General features: G+C 37.7%; 1 protein-coding gene across 3 annotated transcripts in view; it reads right to left on the minus strand.

The window, feature by feature from the left end:
* TENM1 (teneurin transmembrane protein 1) overlaps positions 1-20,076 on the minus strand; it is a gene marked incomplete at both ends in the record, with an annotated part of 585,996 nt that overhangs the window by 61,247 nt on the left and 504,673 nt on the right. For all 3 annotated transcript variants that reach the window (XM_080911093.1, XM_080911094.1, XM_080911092.1), the window contains one exon: positions 5,941-6,095. In XM_080911093.1, coding sequence (XP_080767219.1) covers positions 5,941-6,095 — 155 coding nt within the window. The remainder of the gene's footprint in view (positions 1-5,940; positions 6,096-20,076) is intronic.

Below are 20,076 nucleotides of genomic sequence, written 5' to 3' on the forward strand. Positions count from 1 at the left end.
AAAAAGTAGATGCAACAAAAGATACTCATATGAATTAAATTTAACTGCTCTCAGAAAGACAAATATATGTTTTCCAGATTTTCTATAGATAAATAAGTAAATATATATTATACACACACACATATATATGTATACACACACATACATGCATATATAATAAGAATGTAGTAAAGCTGAAAAATAAAGGGAACTAATGAGTGAAAAGAGGAGAGAAAAAGAGAAGCATAGAGAATATGGGGGATGTGTACACTATTATATACACTTGCATAAAAAGGATCCTTATGTTTCCCGGCATCATTTATAGTAAAAATTTAATAATAACACTTAAAAATTCTTAATAAATGGTTGCAGTTATTCTTAGAACTTTACTAGAGGGTATTATGATCTGTTATTAAGGCCTTGATTTCTGAGGTTCCATTTTTCTAAGAAAGTGCAGAAAACTAAGAAGAAAAAGCCTTTTCTTGCATCATTTCTCAAAATATGTAGATATTATGCTAGTATGGGTAGGACTGGCCTTGTTGTAGACCTGCTGAATTTGAATTGCAGGGAAGATAAGACAACACGATTATATTTTTGTAGAGATACATTTATGTGAATGCTTGGTTTCTTTTTATTATGCCATAAGGTCTGGATGATTTTGATTTAACATTTGCTTGAAAAGTTTCAATAGGCAGGGGCCCCATAAAATCCTTTGATCATGTATACTGCTATCTCATAGTCTCTGTAACAGAATACCCTTCTTAAGCTGTATCCTCTACATTACTATCAGCACAAGCTATGCAGTTCTGTTGAGATGCTTGTCTCTGCCTTCATCCAGCAGTATATTTTTATTGGATGTTTTATGTATTTACATTTCAGATATTATTCCCTTTCCTGGTTGTCCCTCTTCCATCTGTCATCCCCTTGCTTCTATGAGGAGCCTCCCTCTCTCATCTACCTGCCCTGGCATATCCCTACACTGGGGCATCAAGCCTTCACAGGACCAAGAACCTCTCCTCCTATCGATGCCCGACAAATGCCATCCTCTGTTACATATGCAGCTGGAGCCATGGGTCCCTCCATGTGTGCTCTTTGGTTAGTGTTTAGTCCCTCAGAACTCTGGGATATCTGGTTGGTTGATGTTATTGTTCTTCATCTGGGTTGCAAATCCCTTCAGCTTCTTCAGTCTTTTCTCTAACTCCTACGTTGGGGACTCCATTCTCAGTCCAGTGGTTGGCTGTGAGCATCTGCCTCTGTATTTGTCAGGCTCTGGCAGAGCCTCTCAGGAAACAGCTATATCAGACTCCTGTCAGCAAGCACTTCTTTGCATCTATCATAGTGTCTGGGCTTGGTGGCTGCATATGGGATAGATCCCCAGTTAAGGCTATCTCTAGGTGGCCTTTTCTTCAGTGAAGCTCAAGAAGAAGGAAGACTAAAATGTGGATGCTTCAGTCCTTCTTAGAAGGGGCAACAAAATACTCACAGGAGGAAATACAGGGATAAAGAGTGGACTAGCAGTATATCTTGAGTTACTTAAACATGTATCTGAGCCATGTTTAAGCCCAGCTGGACCACTGTAAACATAATTATAAACAATTGAACTTTTGCTCATGGTAGGTGCTATGAAGCTCCCTACTGTGCTTTGGTTTTACTAAGTGAATACTGTCCATGTTCTTAAGGATGACCAGGGGAAACATGGGTCATAGTTGTCTTCACGAATAGGATAATCACCGAGGATCTAGGCAACTGTGCTGTCTACTGTCCTTGCTGGAATTATTCATTCCATTCATCAATTAGATTGCATTCATTGTACTTCTGTTGTAACTTGATGATTTACTCATACCTAAGAGCTGGTATATTTCAGAGCCAAAGCCTCATTTATTCCATGACACCTACTCAACATGAGAGATAATCTTCTTGAAAATCTTGTTTCCTTGGGATTTTTTCTTCTTATACCTTCTAGGGTTTTATCTTACTTGATTACTTAAGGATTTATTCTTAGCCTTTTGTTGTGGTACATACATTCTTCTTTGTTTTTTTCTATTTGAAATTTACTGTTCCATGGAGTTTTGTTTTAAACACTTTCTTTTCTTTGTATGTTGTGTTTGCTTTCCAAGAGTTCTCACTGGATACTTATGTGCCATTATTATAGATAAAAGTAAATAGATAATTATGAATAGAATCTTCATTTCAGACCTTCATCTTTAGACTAATATTTAATTTTCTTCCGGGCCTGTTTGCTTAGACTAGGCATCTAATACTCAAGAATGCCCCAAGCTGAACTCCTCATCCAGGTCTGACTCAAATCTGTTTCTCTTTTTCTTTTCTATCTCAGTAAGCAGCACTGCCATTCTTGCATTTGCTTAAGTTAGAAACTCAGTCAATCATCACACCTGTGATTTGAGTTCCAAGATTTGATAAATCTATTTTCTCAGTTCGAATATTGATACTTCACATGCAGCTGTCCATAGTGCCTGCTTATGCAACTTCATAAAAATGGGGAGGTCCTGACCAGGCTCACTACACTAGTGTGGTACAAAGAACTAACAGCTCAGCATCTGTGCTGGTTTGAATGAGAACAGCTCCATAGGCTCCTAAATTTGAACACTTGGTTCCCTAGTCAGTGGACTTTGTTTAGGAGGAGTTAGGAGATGTAGTTTTGTTGGAGGGGCTGTTTCACTGGGGGTGGGTTTTGAGGTTTCAAAAGCTGAGGGAAAGCCTAGGCTTACTCTTTGCCTTTTGTCTGCAGATCAGGATACAAGCTCTCACCTGTGGCTCCACAATAAGCTACCTGCTTACCTGCCTGTTGCTATTCTTTCCACTGTGGCCATTACGGTCTAACCCTCTGAAACTAATCAGACTCCCAAGTAAGTGTTTTCTTCTATAAGTACTAGTCATGGTGTAGAACAGAAACCAAGAAACCACATCAAAAAGCAGCTTACTCTAAATAGCACTTTCTTCCCCATCCCCCTTTCTCTTTTCCTCCCTTTCCAGCTCTCCTTCTCCCTCTTTCTCCTCAAGACTATCTCATTATGCAGCTCTGGTGTTCTAGAACCTATTATGTAGACCAGGGTAACATTTATTTCCAAGAGATCGGTCTGCCTCTGCCTTTCAAGTGCTGAAATTAAAGGCATGCAGCACTATACCAGGTTTGCATATCAGTTTCTGAAAAGGCTTTTAAATCACTGATCCATTGATATATTCTGTTCCTGTCATATCTACATCACTCCAACAGATTTTAAATAGTCTCTGATCCTCTAACAGTTTTTGTTTCACTCTATTCTCTATTCTATAATCAAACACATCTTCTGAAATAGTTTTTGATAGCAGTACTGCCTATTAAGTCTAGAACCTTGCCTGGTTGCCAATGAATTGTTATCCCTGAACAACAATGATAAAATTCGGACTTATTTTCTTTCCTTTTTTTGTTTTAGAGATGAGGTATGTAACTGTGACTGAAACTCACTATGTAGACCTTGCTTTTAACTTCCAGAGATCTGTCCCCCTTTCCATTCCCAGTACTGAGATTAAAGATATGTTGCCACCACATATGGTGCATTTCCTCTCTTAAGGCTGTTAGTTGCTTTCCATTTTCCACTGGATGAAACAGAAGCTCCATTATGCTTAGAAGTTCTCTCTCCATTTCACCCCTAGTTATGTCTCTGCTTCAGCGCTACCCAGTCATATGGAACATTTTTTTAAACCATAATGGTATCTGCTGAGTGAGCAGAGATCATACCATCTACTGCAAGTCTCAAACAAAAAGGTGTGAGAGCTATTATAGTAGCAATTGTGGTTGAAAAGTGTCATGTGAGAAAGAATCACTCGCATGGTGGTGAACTTCATACTTTCCCTCTATTGAGACAAAGAGTTCTCTTTTCCGACTAACTTTTCTACAAAATCACATCAGCTGTTTAGAGTTGATTGATCACAGTACTAAGTGTTCTATTTGAAGTTAAAAATAACTCACAAATGAATCACATATATGCATCTTTTCTCTCTCCACTCTCCTATATAAATATATTCACACCCTTCCACATTTCCATAAATACTGCTCATTTTCTTTGGCTTCTGCAAAATATTGAATCATAGAAAGTTAAACTGTTTTAAGAACTTGAACATCTGACCTACTCAAATATCTAATAAGAAGTTTGTTAAATTTATCCATTTTTCAGGCCTTTCCACTCCTTATTTTGTTTGTTTTTAACTTGACTCAGATGATTTCAATTTCTGGAGTGAGGCAGGGACAGAAAAAGTGAGAACTTGAATAGGTGCATCTCCAGCATTCTAAGGAGAATAAATAGAGGTGGGGCGAGGTATTAGACTAACGACTAAAGAAACACTGAATAATGTGTTACTTTAATCTTCCCTGTTATCCTCAGATTCATATGCAATGGAAAATGAAGCTACTAGGACATCCCAATAGTAATTGATGGCACCATTTGCTTATGTAAGAGTGACCATACATTCATTTCTAATAAGAACCCGATTTCCATTCAAGGATTAAGTAGCAGTATTCTCAAAGAAAATAACTTGTGTCCAGAGAGTCTCAAATCTTTTAGAAAATTCCATCTCTCCTTTGCGAGTGAGTTAATATACTATATACATAAATACATATGCAAACATGTAGAAACTCAGTTCCTGACAATGTGTCTGCAGAATAAAATCTACTGATGTTTTTGTTTAATTTTTGGACATTTCACTATATGAGATGATTAAGCCTTATTGTTGAAAATACTTTTACACAGTTTGTGTTATTTTTAGCAGAAACTATTCTCCCTGATGTATTAATCAATGTTGGAATTCTCAATATTACTCTAATTACTTTGAAACCATCATTAGAGTCACAGGTCATTAAAATGTTAGAGCATAGCCTCTTCAAGGATTGTCTAGCCTCTTTACTGTATTATACCTATCGACTTTCTGTATTACAGACTAAGAAAAAGTATCCAAATAATGCTGAAATAATGTTCTATGTTCTATAATCTCTCTACATGTCATTTACTCATTGAATGGTGTTAAAAAAATCAGAATTTTGGGTCCATATGAATGCTACCCTGATTTTTACCTCTTTATTTTCTGGTGGACAGGTTTTTTAAAAAGCATTTTATTTATTCTTTGAAAAATTAGTATAGTACATTACTATCATATTTTTTCTCATTCCTAAACTTCTCCTGGATACTCCCTCCTTCCTTCCCACCCATCCATCTTCACATTCTTTTGCTCTTAAAAAAAAGCCACTAAAAGCCATAGGGTTTGCGCAGGTACTCCTGAGGACAGGGCCAATATCACAGTGTTTTGCTAAATATGTATAAAACAAATCTGAGAAAGGTGTTGCTTTTATTTAAGAAAACATAAAACATCCCAGAAATACCTGTTTATATGCACATGAATAACATGCCACATTCAAATATTTATTAAACGGATTTCAAAAGACCTTGATCATCGTTACTTGGCTAAGGTCCATTTGCTGTTGTATACAAACATAATAAATTGTGCTGGCAAAATAGATCAGTGAGTTAAGGGACTTGTTACTGAACTTGACCTGAATTTGATTGCTAGTACTCATGTGGTGGAAAGAAAGAACCCATTTCTGCAAGTTCTCCTTTGACTTCCACAAACCCACTTCCTTACTCCCCCAACATATAAATAAATACAATAAAATATAAATAGTAATATTTTATATTTCAGGAAATAGTGTAATATAATTTTAATTGATTCAAATTTGGGAGGCTTTGCTATAGCCGTATTTTTTTCAAACATTACTCCCATCCTAGCTCACTATTTTCTTCAAAGTTTTCTGAGAAGGGATAAAGTAACTTACTGAAAGAGAAGATTCTGCTATCTGACATTATAGCAGATGTGCTGAGCTTCCTTTCTATGTAATTTCTGCATGAGAAAATTGTTATCCATTTCCATGATGCCAAATGGTGATAATGCTTGACAAGCAGCAGTGCCTACCTGAGTGATGTCCATTCCAGAGTCACAGCTCAGTGGCTGTGTGGAAGTCAGACCGTTTGAGCCAATTACAGTTGAGATCACAGCATTCTCATCAATTCTTCGGATCATAGTCCCATCCACAAAGTAAATGAATCCATGCCTATCTACTGTGATACCTGTTGGGAAAAAGCAAATTAGCATTCATAATCTAGTAGACCATACTTACACTAAGTTTGGTATCTTGAAAGCAGCCATTGCAATGAAAGGGCGTTGTAAATGCACACACATTTAGTTTTGCTCTGCACAGATAGGGCAGAAATGGGAGATGGTGGTTGTGACACATACTCATTTCTGTCGTGGTTTGAAAGGAAATTGACAAGTAACCTGCAAAGATAAAGCTGTGTCTAATAGCTTTATTTTATTCATCTTCATACCTGTTCTTCTTTGCTACTTGCTTACCCTCACATGCAGACAGAAAGGAAAGTCAGAGGACGCCGTGTCTGTCACATTTCTTTTAGGGTATTGATACTTGGGCCACTGCTTAATTCCATGGTTGCATTAGGAAATAATTGACTTGGAAAGGATTAGTGTTATTTTCAAGAACCTATATTTAGTTCAAAGGGAATTTGTAATACTTCTGATGAATTAAACTGAACACTTTCCTCTGCATTGCCTATTATAAAGGTGGGAGGGACAGCCATGGCACTGTGCAAAGAGAGCTAAGGTTTTAGAAAAATCAGGTTTTCTTCTGTTTTATCATTTTAAATACCATGCATGTATATAACATACTTCAACCAAATTCCTTCTCTTCAAGTCCTCCTATATATTCTCCCACCATGTTCCTTCCCAACGTTATGTGCCTTTGTGTTTAAACCAACCGAGTCCACTTACTGTTTCCAGTACGGGAGAGACAGCCAAACTTCAGTGTAGCTTTTGTGTAATGTTAACTCCAGTCTGGTTTCTTAAAATGTACATTAAAAGTACTTAGAAACCATGCCATCTAATAATGGATATACGAATTATAACTGATACTTCACTTTGGTTGAAGTATTTACCCTCAAAATTTCAGGTTTAACTTTGGTAAAATTTGAAAAAGTAATCTGCCTTATCTATGGTCACGGGTTTTTTTCCTGAGTGCTGGAGCAGGGCTCAGCTTTATAGCCCCATCTTTCATAAACTGGGCTGCATAGGCAATTATATGCCTAAAGTACGATCTTAGGGATCATATGAGATAGTAGATGAAAAAAATCAGCAAACCTACATAAGGAGCATGCATATCATTCACCTCTCCTTTTCTTTGGCATTTTTTTTTTTTCAGAATGTTCTTGAAATGTGAGGATATGCAGTGGTGGATGTTTGACTATATATTCAAGTGTACTAAATAATTATAGGAATATTTACATGATGTTCCTCATAGAACATCTTATACTATATTCAGACTTATTCTTAATGTTTAGGTATGTGTATGTTTATATGTATCCCCATGTACATATGCCTGTTTGTGTGTGTCTGTGTTTGTGTGTGGAAGCCAGAGGACAAATTTGAGTGTTATTCTTCAGTTACTATCTGCTTAAACTTTTTCTCAGACAGCATGTTCTGTGCTTGAGTTTGCCAAATAGGTTGGGCTGAGTGAAAAGCAAGATTAGAGATTAAGCAGTCTTTGCTTTCCTAGCACTAGGAATACAAGTGTGGGCCATCACATGTGCCTTTTTTGTTTTAATTAATATTTATTTGTTTATTTACATCCCAACCATTGCCTCCTTCCTGGTCACTCCCTCACAGAATCTCTCTCTCACCTCTTCCCCTTCTCATCTGAATCTGTTCTTTTTAAAGGCGCTTTTTCATTCATGGTATTTTTGGTCCAATATACTTAACTAAGATACGCATCTAGAGGCAGTTTGTAAATGTACCGTAGGATGTGCTCGGTGTCACAGGCTCATAGTCTTAGCTATTCCAGAGGCTGAGGCAGGATGATTGCAACTTCTAGACCATACTGGACAACTTAGTATATCCTGTTTTTAAATGAACAAAATGGAGGCTGGAGAGATGGCTCAGTCGGTAAAACGCTCGCTATGCCAACATGAGTGTTGGAGGTGGGTGAAGTCCTGAGTCAATGTATATTATCTACATGAGTGCTGCCGTGTCAAGCAGCTTAACTCCTCAGATCCATGTATCTACCAAGGCCTTATGCAGATCAGGCTCAGAGGAATGGCAAAGGCTTTCCCGGGTGAACGTTTGAATGCCGACATTTTATGCTGAATGTCAGGATGACTCCAACCGGATACTCTCCCACTACAGAGGTTTAACTAATCTGCTGCTTCATTTGTGCTGTATATGATAAATGTGCCGACTTAATGGGCTGCTGTTGATGCATCTGCATCAGAGTACATGCCCTACCCACTCAAGTTTTTCTCTACATTTGTTTGTAGTACCTTCATTTTCTATCAACCCAGGGGAGGTCAATCTTAAAGCTTTATAGGTTGCAGCACATGGGGGTCTGAGTTCAGACCCCAAGATCCTAAATCACTTTCTGTGTCTGACTGTAACGCCAGTCCTGTGGGTATGGAAATAGGCAGACCATGGATATGGGGAGAGCTCCCTGTCTAGTCACTCTTAGCAAAACTGTACATCTCCAAATTGAGGGAAGAGACTCTGTGTCATAAAGTAAGATGGAGAAATTATTGAGAAAGACAGTTGAATGTCAACCTCTGCCTTACACATATGCCCACATGAGTGAGTGTATCCCTTACACAATGTATACATACATATATACTACATATATACTAACACATACACACAAACATAGAAAAACTCACTGAGGATATTATTCCAGTTAGTGCTAGAGAATTTTAATGTTCATTCAGTATAACTACAAAAAAAATCTAGTCCAATAGTCTGCATTTAGATGTGCTAATGCATTAGCATGAGGTTAATATTCAGATTTGGCTCAGGGATATAATTGATCAATCACTGCGTTCCTTTTATTTTTAACATTTATAAAAGTTATAAAGTTCATTTTAATTTTCCCTAAAAACCTCTTAAAACCTTTTATGTTTTTTGTCATTCCTCCAAGGATAACACTATATCCAAATAAGAGCTTCTTTCATCAACAGATCTATCATGTTAGAAGTGTATGTAGCTTTAATGAAGTCAATAAATGGACTTGTAATATTGATGCAGATCAATGACGATGGCGTAGGACTACTTATCCTTCCCCACATGAACATTCCGGTTGATGATGATCCAAGAGGAATGATGCTTTTTGTTTCTGTATGTGTTTTGGCAAAATCAGTTTCTTAACTGCCAAAAGTGAAATCTGGCTTTCATTAGGCCTCCTATTTAAGACTGCCTTCTGAGGTCTCTATATTAAACATCACTGAATATAAAATTTAAGATTTCCCTGTCATGAGAGGGCTGAATAAATGATCAAGACGGAAGCCTGGAGACAAAGGAGGGAAAGGCTTAAGCCTGGGAAGAAGACTTCTTAGAGGTGTGCTCAAACTGTGTGAACTCGTGAGCCATGCACCAAGGAGATACTTGAATGGCAGTATCTTCAGCTCTGAGGACCAAAGGACTCTTTGTATACTGAAGTGGGGATTAAGAGAAACAATAAACATTTCAGTAAGAATGCTAAAAATAAACTGAAGCATTGCTTTTACTAAGAGGTTTGAGAGAATCAGATCTTCTGAAATGTGAGGAGGCTCCCCACTGATGCAGAAAAAAAAACCTGTTCCCTAATTAATGTTCTTGGGGAGGTGTATTCGGTCAGCTTTCCTATACTGTAAAATAAATATTATAAGCAATCAACTTGAAAAGAGGAAAACTTTATTTTAATCCATAACCTTCTAAATTAAGATCATGGTTGGCTGCTTCTCCCCCCACCTCCCCGCACTGACTTGGGCCTCTTAGTGTCAGCTCGCAGTGGGATCCATGGTGGTAAAAGACCTTCATTAATACCTGTGGAAAAGGCAATGCTCCATTATTCTCTTTAAGATCACATCACCAATGATAAGAGGCCTTAAAATTTCTACCACATTCCAGTAGTGCCATGTTGCACACTAAGCCTTTAATACTTGGATCTTTGGGAGTCCATTTCGGATTCTAATGGCAGCAAATCTTAGCACCTTCATGCTAATAACAATGAAGGAAAATTTTATCTCTGGACTACTTGACTGGTGAGCTCTGTCAGGGCAGAGAATTTGACCTGATCCAGGTCAAATTGCTTTTACATCACTTTGCATTCGTAAGTTTGGTGGGGTTCTACCCGCTGTGACTCTGTCTTTTCGTCTCTGTTCAGGCCTGCTGACTTCCACACAAGAGAGCACTTTGAAATACTCCTTCCACCATTGCCTTCAGGGCATTTTTTTTCCTGACAGTTTGTTGAATATTCTCCTTTTCTATATTTGTAAATAAACTTCTTTTTTATCAAGGTACAAGTTCCAGATGTACTCTCTCCCTGCTCCCTGACTCTTTCATTAACTTTGATTGGGTCATAGTTGAGCCTGGCATTGATAAAGAAATAGTAGACTGGTCTTTGAGGGGCCTGCCTGACAGGGGTTTTGTGAAAGCAGCTAGGTATGTTTTCTTTTGTTATCAGTCAACCATCCAACCAAACAACAATCACAAAACAATTTCCCTAACCACAGTTTCCCCAATTTCTCCTCTGTGAGAATTAAGATATATTCAGTATTCACTGGAAGTAAAATTCAAATTAGAAACCCCATGCAGAACAAAGAGAATTATTTTTGTTCCTTGTTTGGGGGAGGTTTTCCATCCCATAATGAGAATTGTGGTAGCAATGCTGCAGTATGATGTATTAGTGCTCGTTAGACTTAGTGGGAGGATGTGACACATACCAAGTATATTTTAAGCTTTATTCTTCAGAGACGTGAAAGTGAGTGATTTCAGATCACATAAAGCCATCTGGGGCTAGCAGAATCTGCAGATTCAATTTAGTCTCATATATTTACATTGTTGTAGTCTTATTTCCAAACCTTGGTTGTCCAATGTTGTAGGCATAATTTATTTTAACAATCATGTCCTTTGATGTGCTAACCAACAGTGTTTTCATTATCACTTTTAATACAATACTCCGCAGTCTTGGATAAGAAAAGATTTAAACTGCATTCAGAAAATTGCTTCCAGGATTTAAAAAATGCAAGCACTGTTCATTCTTAAACCAAGCAGAGAAATATGAATCTCTGCACTTACTCAAAGTTCAGATAGTGATGCTGAGGCCAGGGTAGAAGTGGGAACACATGCACACACCAGCTTGAGTCCTCATACTTGTGCACCCTCACCAAGGCACACACTGGGCTCAGATGCCTGTACTGCATGTAAAGCTTGGAGCACATCTTTAGTTTTGTGAGAAAATAAATAAATCCCTGAAAATTAGTGCACATAATGAAAGTGCTGACAGACTATAACCTTTCTCCATTCATCTGCATTAAGCCCCAACAAGCAGCTTCAATGAAGGGACCTGCTCATAAATACAGTGCATCCTGTAAGAAACATTATTCACAATGTCTTAGGCAAAGTAGGGAACATTATATAATATCTGAACCACAGGCTCTTTTCTCTGTGAAGCATCACTGTGTATGAAATGGCTGCAAATTACAGGTGAAATGATTTGACTTCTTCTCTTGTCTTATTATCCCCCAATGAATAAATACTATAACTCCTAGGAAGGCAACTGCGTAAAGCCGAGACAGCCTGGATAGTTACTAACAAATTTATCACCTGTTGGGGAACAAGATGTTCCTGATCAATATTGAAGGAAAGAGGGCATGCTGACATGATCACTGGGAGTCCAGATGTGGAATCAAACAACCTGAATTTGGCAGCCAAAACCCCATATTAGATAACAGGAAAATCAGAGGTTTTGATTATGTATAATGACAATTTCAAATGTTGGCAGAAGATAGCTCTGTATATCGATTTAAATTAATTACAGCTGTTGAGGCTACCTACATCTTTAAAAATTTATTTCTATGTGAAGAATTGAAAGTTTTTTTCAGAATATAAGCTTTGAAAAATAGTCATAAATTCCTCCCCATCTGTAGCTCCATCTGAAATATTGTATTTTTCTTTCTTCAATGTGCTCTTTTTGTGTTTGAGAGAGTTAAATGGTTATAACAACTTCTAGGTAATACTCTAAATATAATGTGGTGTCAGCTTAATCTGCAGGAGTAAGAGCTGAATTTTGTAACCAACATTGACTGGTTGATTATAAAGTTTTTTTAAGTAAAAGAGAAATAATTTATTTTGCTTTGTTCATGTACATCTAAATTCTCTTAAAATTGCTGTCACATAAAGGTGCACACACCTTAGGCAGATGCATTTTTTCCTTCAACTGGTCTAGTTGTTGTCCTCTTAATTAGTTACTGGGATCAGAAAGGGCCAAACAAGATTCTGCACACCTACACATCTACACAAAGAACCCATTAGTTTCTCTTGTTAGGTAGCTACTAATGAAGCTTCTAGAACCTGGAGGATTTCTAGGCATCTCTGTGTCACTACCAGTTAGATTGAGATAGACTTTAATGAACAGCTGGGATGATTTCTTTGTGTAGTAAGCAATGCAATCAGAATGTATCCAATAGGAGACACTAATAAGCTCATTCCAGCACTTTGTGGCTAGTGAATGGTGTGAGGTACTTAATTAGATATTCTGCTTAATAAAAGTTACAGCAAGTTCTAAGATGTAAAGGTCATTCCCAAGGAACACCAATAGACATTTAAAATGACAAACATTTAAACTTATTGTCTACTGGCTTGTATGCCCTCTGTTTTTGATGAATGAAGAGCTTCTTTGAAGCACTTTACAGTTACCACAAGAGCAATAAGTTGGTAAACTACCTAACCAAGAATTTTGAGTTTGAGAAAGACAGACGAGTCCAGTTTGCAGCATTTTTGTTTTCTCTTTGGCTTGTATAACTCTAACCTCAGCACTGTTGCAAGGCAATGTAATGGACAGCTCCCCTCTCCCCATCAACCAGTATTTTGGTAAAATGTTAATGAAGAATCTGTTTCGCCATTTGTTCACCATTTACTTTACACCTGTTATCTGTTAGGCATTGTGCTATGTCCTTCCCGTGCATACAGTAAAAAACGGACATGACATTGCCCACAAGGAGCTCAGAAATAAATAGGGGTTATGGAGGGGAAAACAACCAAGCAAATACAGTACTGTAATACAATATAGCATAAAATGTAATAATATGATTGATATAATATGATAAGTTCAGGATGTCACAGGAGTGGAGAACTTATGCTCATAAATGGTATCCTATTAGAGTACATATAACCTGAAATCAGAATACATTGGTCTGTTTGTCTGTCCATATCTATCTATCTATCTATCTATCTATCTATCTATCTATCTATCTATCTATCATTTTCATCTGATTAAACATCCCTGGAAACACTTTCAGGATGTTCAGTATACAGTGATCATTTCCATTTGTGAGAGTACTATGGTTTTCTAGGTGCAGTGCTGGACTTTTTACTTATGTATTCTCATTTAATAGTAAAAATAACCCTGTATAGAAGATATTAATATCAGTTGTAGGTGAAGAAATTAAGCTACCTCTGTTTTCTAAAGCTTTCTTTGCAAACTCTAATTCACTACAAAATCTCTCCTAAACTGCAGAAGCTATCATTTTATTTATGTGCTTTTAATGTGAATTCTCCAAGCACTATCTGCTTATGTAATAAGCTTCTTGAGGATAAAAATGCCATTTTCAGGTTTATTTTTATAGTTTAACAAATCTAGGATACCTGAGAATAAGTGCTCAAGAAATCCTGCAGATTTATAGACTAAATTTCCACTTGTTCATATTGGTGCACATCTAAACTTGAATAAAACAAAGCATGCCAGGAGGTCAAAAGCTAAACTTTGGTGTCTCTAAGATGAGTGTTGGAAGGCTGCAATGATAATCTCCTTTTCCAATGGGCATTAAGAAGAAGATAGTCTTATCAATTAGTGATGATTTGAGTATGGAAAAAGGGGGTTAGGCGACAAAGAACAGGGAGATGAAAGTTCATAAATCAAATTAACTGATAATGAATTTTATCTATGGACATTGCAGTCCTGAATAACTCTATGCTTGCCCACAACAAATCCACTGTGCTCTGTCCACACAGTTTTGTGTTCAGGTCCTTTAATCTTGTTCTAAGTCACTGTGTCAGGAGATACAAAGAGACACAGATGGCACACTTCTAATAGGAGTTTGTGTAAGGCTTTTTACCATTTGGTCTCTTGGTTTCCTTGACTGTCCATTCCCTCCTACACAATGCAAAATGTTCTGAAGATCACAAGAGCCATGGAAATGAAAGGGTCATGAAAAGGATAAAATAGAATGGAACTGCTAAGTGGCATCATAATTACACAGTCATTTCTATTATTCTTTGTGAAAATGACTTTTCCAAACTTAGAATCATAGACAATGGTTTCTATATAGGCAATAATTGAACACTTTAGGTCCTTATATAGTGGAGTTACAGATAGTAGAAGATGTAAGTCTTGAAAATCCTATGTAACCTCTGTCAGCACAGTACTCTATGTTAGACTCACCACAGAGACAAGGTAGGGGTTAAAAACAGTTTTGTCAGCTTGGGAGAAATTCTGCACGAATGAGCTATTGAGCTAAAAGCCTTCACAATTTTATAAGCTGGTTAAAATTTTCATAGATAATCAAGCCAGTGTGGCTCCATGCTGTGCAATTGGTTAAGTGGGTGCCCTGGGGCAAGGGTGGTCCTGGTATTTCAACATTTTGTTATGAAAACTGACACCAGTGCTGATGTAATTGTTTTCTATTGCTATATAGAAGTTGTGTGTGTTGTGTGTATCTGCAAGAGAGATTTGGGTAAGTAAATGATTCTAGCTCAATATTGGGTAAGTAGATGATTCTCCATCAAATTATGTATTTCTTGCTTTATTTTCATAGTAAAATTTTTGCCCAAAAGATGTGACTGGAGTGTGATTTAAGGGAAACTTGACCTATGCAGGCTAAGATACAGTTTAAAGAAATGTTTCTGCATTCCTAAGAAAGCAAGCACCTCCTGAGGTTCTTATATGAACAATTAGCATTAGGAAGGAAAGTTCATTTATTGCCAATGGATCAGCAAAAAGTTAATTGCAATTGTTTCTCTCTAGGGAAAATGAATCTCAAGGTATGTGATTGACCAAGGTGTTCTAATAAAAAAGCAGACTGGGTAGAATACCTTGGCCCGAATGATCAGTAAAAGCAGGATAGGAAGCAATAAGCTGACAGCGCTTACTATGCAGAAAAGTAGGCTAACAAAAAAAGAACAAAGTTTTTAAAAAGATAACTATTTGCATATTAGTGCTCACTCAAAAACAATGTAGAAAGCCCATTTAAGATTTTTTGCCACCATCCATTCATCTTGACAAATGGAGCTAATTCCAGAAAAGAAGTTTCCTATGTCAGGAGCAGTAGGCAAACATTGGTAAATGGTAAGATAAGATAATAAGCCTTGTGTGTGTGCAACTTTTCAGCCCTTTAAGTGATGTTCAGTTGTCATTAAGGAAGATGAGTTTGGGCACAATCAATAATGTGTAACTACAACAAAACATGTGCCTATTAGCTCTAGCTCTTTCTCACATGCATATGCCAACACACATGACAGCCAAGGGCCAGCGAGATGGCTCCTCTGTTTAAGATCCTTGCTACCAGTTGTGATGACTTAACCTGGAACTATGATGAAAAGAGAAACCTGACTCTCATAAGTTGCTGGGTTCTCTGAAATCTGCTTCTATTCTGTGGCATGTTTGTGTGCAAACACACACACACACACACACACACACACACACACACACACACACACAGATACTATGTAAGGAATTTAAACAAACAAATATATGACACTTGATTTAAACATATTCAGGATATTCTGTTTCCTGGAGCAGCAACTCTCAGTACACTTCCCTGCCCCATTGGCAAGTTTATCTAGAAGTTTGGGAATCTGGGGGTATGAGAAGGTTATGCAGAAAGGTACTAAAAAGCTAGATGCTGGCTACTGCCTATGATTCATCTTGATCAGGCACCCCAATACCACCTCCATATTTTTCTTCTCTAAATCGAGCTACACAGACATGTCTATGAGTGATGTGAGGAGGAGGAAATTCAGATTGGAAGGCCGTAGCTTGAACCTGTGTTCTAAAACTCCCAGTGATCAGCCTTTCATCTTTGTCTGATGGTGGGGATAATAGCTGAGCTGCCTATGTCAGCAGATGATTACAGAGGGCAAATAAAATAACAGCTGTCCTGTCTGCAAGATGGTTCTGAAAGGTGAACACTGATGATGTTAATACTTATTTATAGTTTTGATTAACAGTTAGTTTTCTGGCATCATGCTGTGGTTTGTCTAGTACATGATTACCTATTTCAACATAGCTTTACTTAGATGGCAGAAGCCTCATGTGTAATTCTGTCAGCATCTGTTCCATGCTGACAGTGATGATCAGTCTGGATAGCATCCTGTATTTTTTTTCCGAGTCAAATCAGTCTGTGTACTACACAGACTACATCACCTTTAGATCCCCATAATTTTGCCTTCACCATTTTCGAAGAGGTATGGGATGCAATTCCAAGTGGGAAAGGGTGAGGTGTAACCTACATTCTTACAAAGAGTATGGTAGGTTTACACTGAGCCTAGTAGTGTACGTTTGTAATTCCCAGCATTTGAATGCAGAGGCAAGAAGATCAGGTGTACAAGGCCAGCATCACTTACATAGCAGAATCAAGGCTAGCCTAGGTTGCCTAAAACTCCGGTTCAAATAAATGAAGAAGCAATACATTTTACATGTTATTAGTGCGAATTCATCTCCTTATAACAAGAACTAACCAATTCAAGTCTCATTTCTCATTTTAATTCACCATTACTCCATTTACCCCACCCCCTTGCTTTACTCTTTGAATTCCTTTTCCTTTTAGAGTAAGCTTAACCTATTATAGATAAAGGTTAGAATCTAGTGCTCAGTTGTATTTTATCCTTGTGTCTGTCTCCCTCTTTACATTACTTGCCTTTTCCCCATCTACTGCTGATTTTCCCTAACACATTTCTTTCAATCCCAATATGGTAATTATTCCTTGAACCCTTGCAATGTTCAATGTTGACATCATATAACCTAATGAGTCATCTCTTGTTTTCCCAAACACATTATGTTCTACTTAAGGACAGGGCCATATTATTTTTGCTGTCTTGACGAGTTTTGAATTTGCTGTTTGCAAAGCTTAACCAAACAGTGGAACCCAGATAACATTCTTTTCCTTGCAAGATATACAGGGATGATGATGTAGATTTGGCACAGTAGCTAAAATCAGTGGGAGCCTTATGAATTGCAATGCAGAGCTACTTGTGCCAATGTCTCATTGACATCAGTTAAATATATTGAAAGTATTAATTAGATGATGGCATCTCTAATCAGCATGTAGAAGAATGCAAGTCACTCCATTCTTATCTCCTTGAACATAGCTCAAATGCAAATGGATCAAGGACCTCCACATAAAACCAGGTACACTGAAACTAATAGAAGAGAAAGTGGGGAAGAGTTTAGAACACACAGGCACAGGGAAAATTTCCTGAACAGAACGCCAATGGCTTATGCTCTAAGATCAAGAACTGACAAATGAGACCTCATAAAATTGCAAAGCTTCTGTAAGGCAAAGGACACTGTCAAAAGGACAAACTGACAACCAACAGACTGGGAAAAGATCTTTACCAATCCTATATCTGATAAAGTTATATATATATATATATATATATATATATATATATATATATATATATATATATATATATCCAATATATACAAAGAACTCAAGAATTTAGACTCCAGAGAATCAAATAATTCTATAAAAATGGGGTGCCGAGTTATATAACGAATTCTCAACTGAGGACTACTGAATGACTGAGAAGTAGATAAAGAAATGTTCAACACCCTTAGTTATCAGGAAAATACATATCAAAACAACCCTGAGATTCCACCTCACACCAGTCAGAATGGCTAAGATCAAAAGCTCAGGTGACAGCAGATGCTGGCGAGGATGTGGAGAAAGAGGAACATTCCTCCACTGTTGGTAGAATTGCAAGCTGGTACACTCTGGAAATAAATCTGGTGGTTCCTCAGAAAATTGAACATAGTACTACCTGAGGGCCCAGCTGTACCACTCCTGGGTATATATTCCCCAAAGGTGGTCTAACACGTAACAAAGACACATGTTCCACCATGTTCATAGCAGCCTTATTTATAATAGCCAGAAACTGGAAAGAACCCAGATGTCCTTCAGCAGAGGAATGGATACAGAAAATTTGGTACATTTACACAATGGAGTACTACTTGACTATTAGAAACAATGACTTCATGAAATTCTTAGACAAATTGATAGAACTAGAAAATATCATCCTGATTGAGGTAACCCAATCACAAAAGAACACACATGGTATGCACTCACTGATAGTAGCTCACAAGCTCAGAATGTCCAAGAAACAATTCACAGACCTTATGAAGCTCAAAGAGAAGGATGGCCAGAATATAGATACCTCAGTCCTTCTTAGTAGAGAGAATAAAATAGTCATGGAAGAAACTACAGGGACAAATAGAGGAGCAGGGATTGAATAAAAGTTCATTCAGAGACTGCCTCATCATATGCTGACACCAAACCCAACTACTATTGCTGATAACAAGAAGTGCTTACTGTCAGGAATCTGATATGGATGCCTCTTCAGAGGCTCTGTCAGAGCCATACTGATACAGATGAGGATGCTTGCAGCTAATCTTCAGACTGTACACGGGGATCCCAATGAAGGATCTAGAGAAAGGACTGAAGGAGCTAAAAGGGTTTGCAACCACTTGGGAAGTACAATAATATCAACCAACCTCCTCACCTCCCCCAAGCTCCCAGGAACTAAAATACTAACCACTAAGTACAAATGGAGTGACCCATGACTCCAGGTGCATATGTAGCAGAGAATAGCATTGTCTGGCATTAATAGGAGGAGAAGCCTTTGGTCCAGTGAAGGCTAGGTTTACCAGTATAGAGGAATGCAAAAGGTGCTGAGGTGGGAGTGGGTGGTTGGGAGTGGGAGCACCTTCACAGAAGCAAGGAGAGGGGTGGGGGAAGGGGATAACATTTGAAATGTAAATACAGATATATTCAATAAAAATGATTTAAAAAGATGATGGCATCTCTGGATATCTATCTGTCCCATAAGCAGGAAGCTTTTTCTTAACTCGCATTAGCATAGTTCCTGCATAAAGGAGGGTTTATATGTGTACTGAATAAACAACTCTGGTCTTTATTAGAAGTAGAACATGATAAGTAATTAGAAAATAATAAGACTGAGCCTTGTAAATCACAAAAGCAAACATAAACATAATGAAATACTGTCAGATGTGATATTTAGAAGCTGCAGTGGTTCCATAACTCAATTGTCCAGACATCTCTAACTTTTTTAGAAACAAGAGAAGATCAGCTAACAAGCTGGTAGTTTGGGCCATCTGTGATTTCTGGATAGTATCCTGTAAATATTCAAATGGATTCTATGAATAAAGTCTTAATGTCAAAACTGGACCAGCTATAATGCCCCACACTAAAAATAAAAAAGAGGGTTTTACATGTTAACCCATGGTTTCAAGAATATTTTCTTGCTTCCTGAGGTTTAGCTTTTATATTACTGAACATAGCCCTGTTAAGTTCATTCTCTCTAGACATGCACCACACTCCCATTTTACTACTTTGGAAAAGGTGAAAAGGCCCCTTGTTGGACTAAATCCTAAGGTAGGGCCAGGGCAGTTATGAGTTTACTTTGCTCAGGATGGTAGAGAAAGGGCTATAGAACACAGGGTAAAAATGTTGGCGACATCCATTCTGAGATTTCAGCTTGGGAGGGATAACACAGACTTGTCAATCTGTTAGTATGGCTTTAATTTTCTTGGGTTAGAAATGCCTTCCAAAATGAGAAGTGGTTCCTGGCCAGCCGGGATAATTACTGGTATAAGCAGAGTCTTTTCCCGAGTAAATACTGGTAAAATTGGGCCACCTACCTACCTTCCTTCCCCCCAAATCCATTACACACTTTAACAAGATTTTGCAAAAGCAAATGGAATAGCTAGTAAATGAAACTGGAAGA

Source organism: Micromys minutus (genome assembly GCF_963924665.1).
Source record: "Micromys minutus genome assembly, chromosome: X".
In the NCBI taxonomy this organism is placed as follows: Eukaryota; Metazoa; Chordata; class Mammalia; order Rodentia; family Muridae; genus Micromys; species Micromys minutus.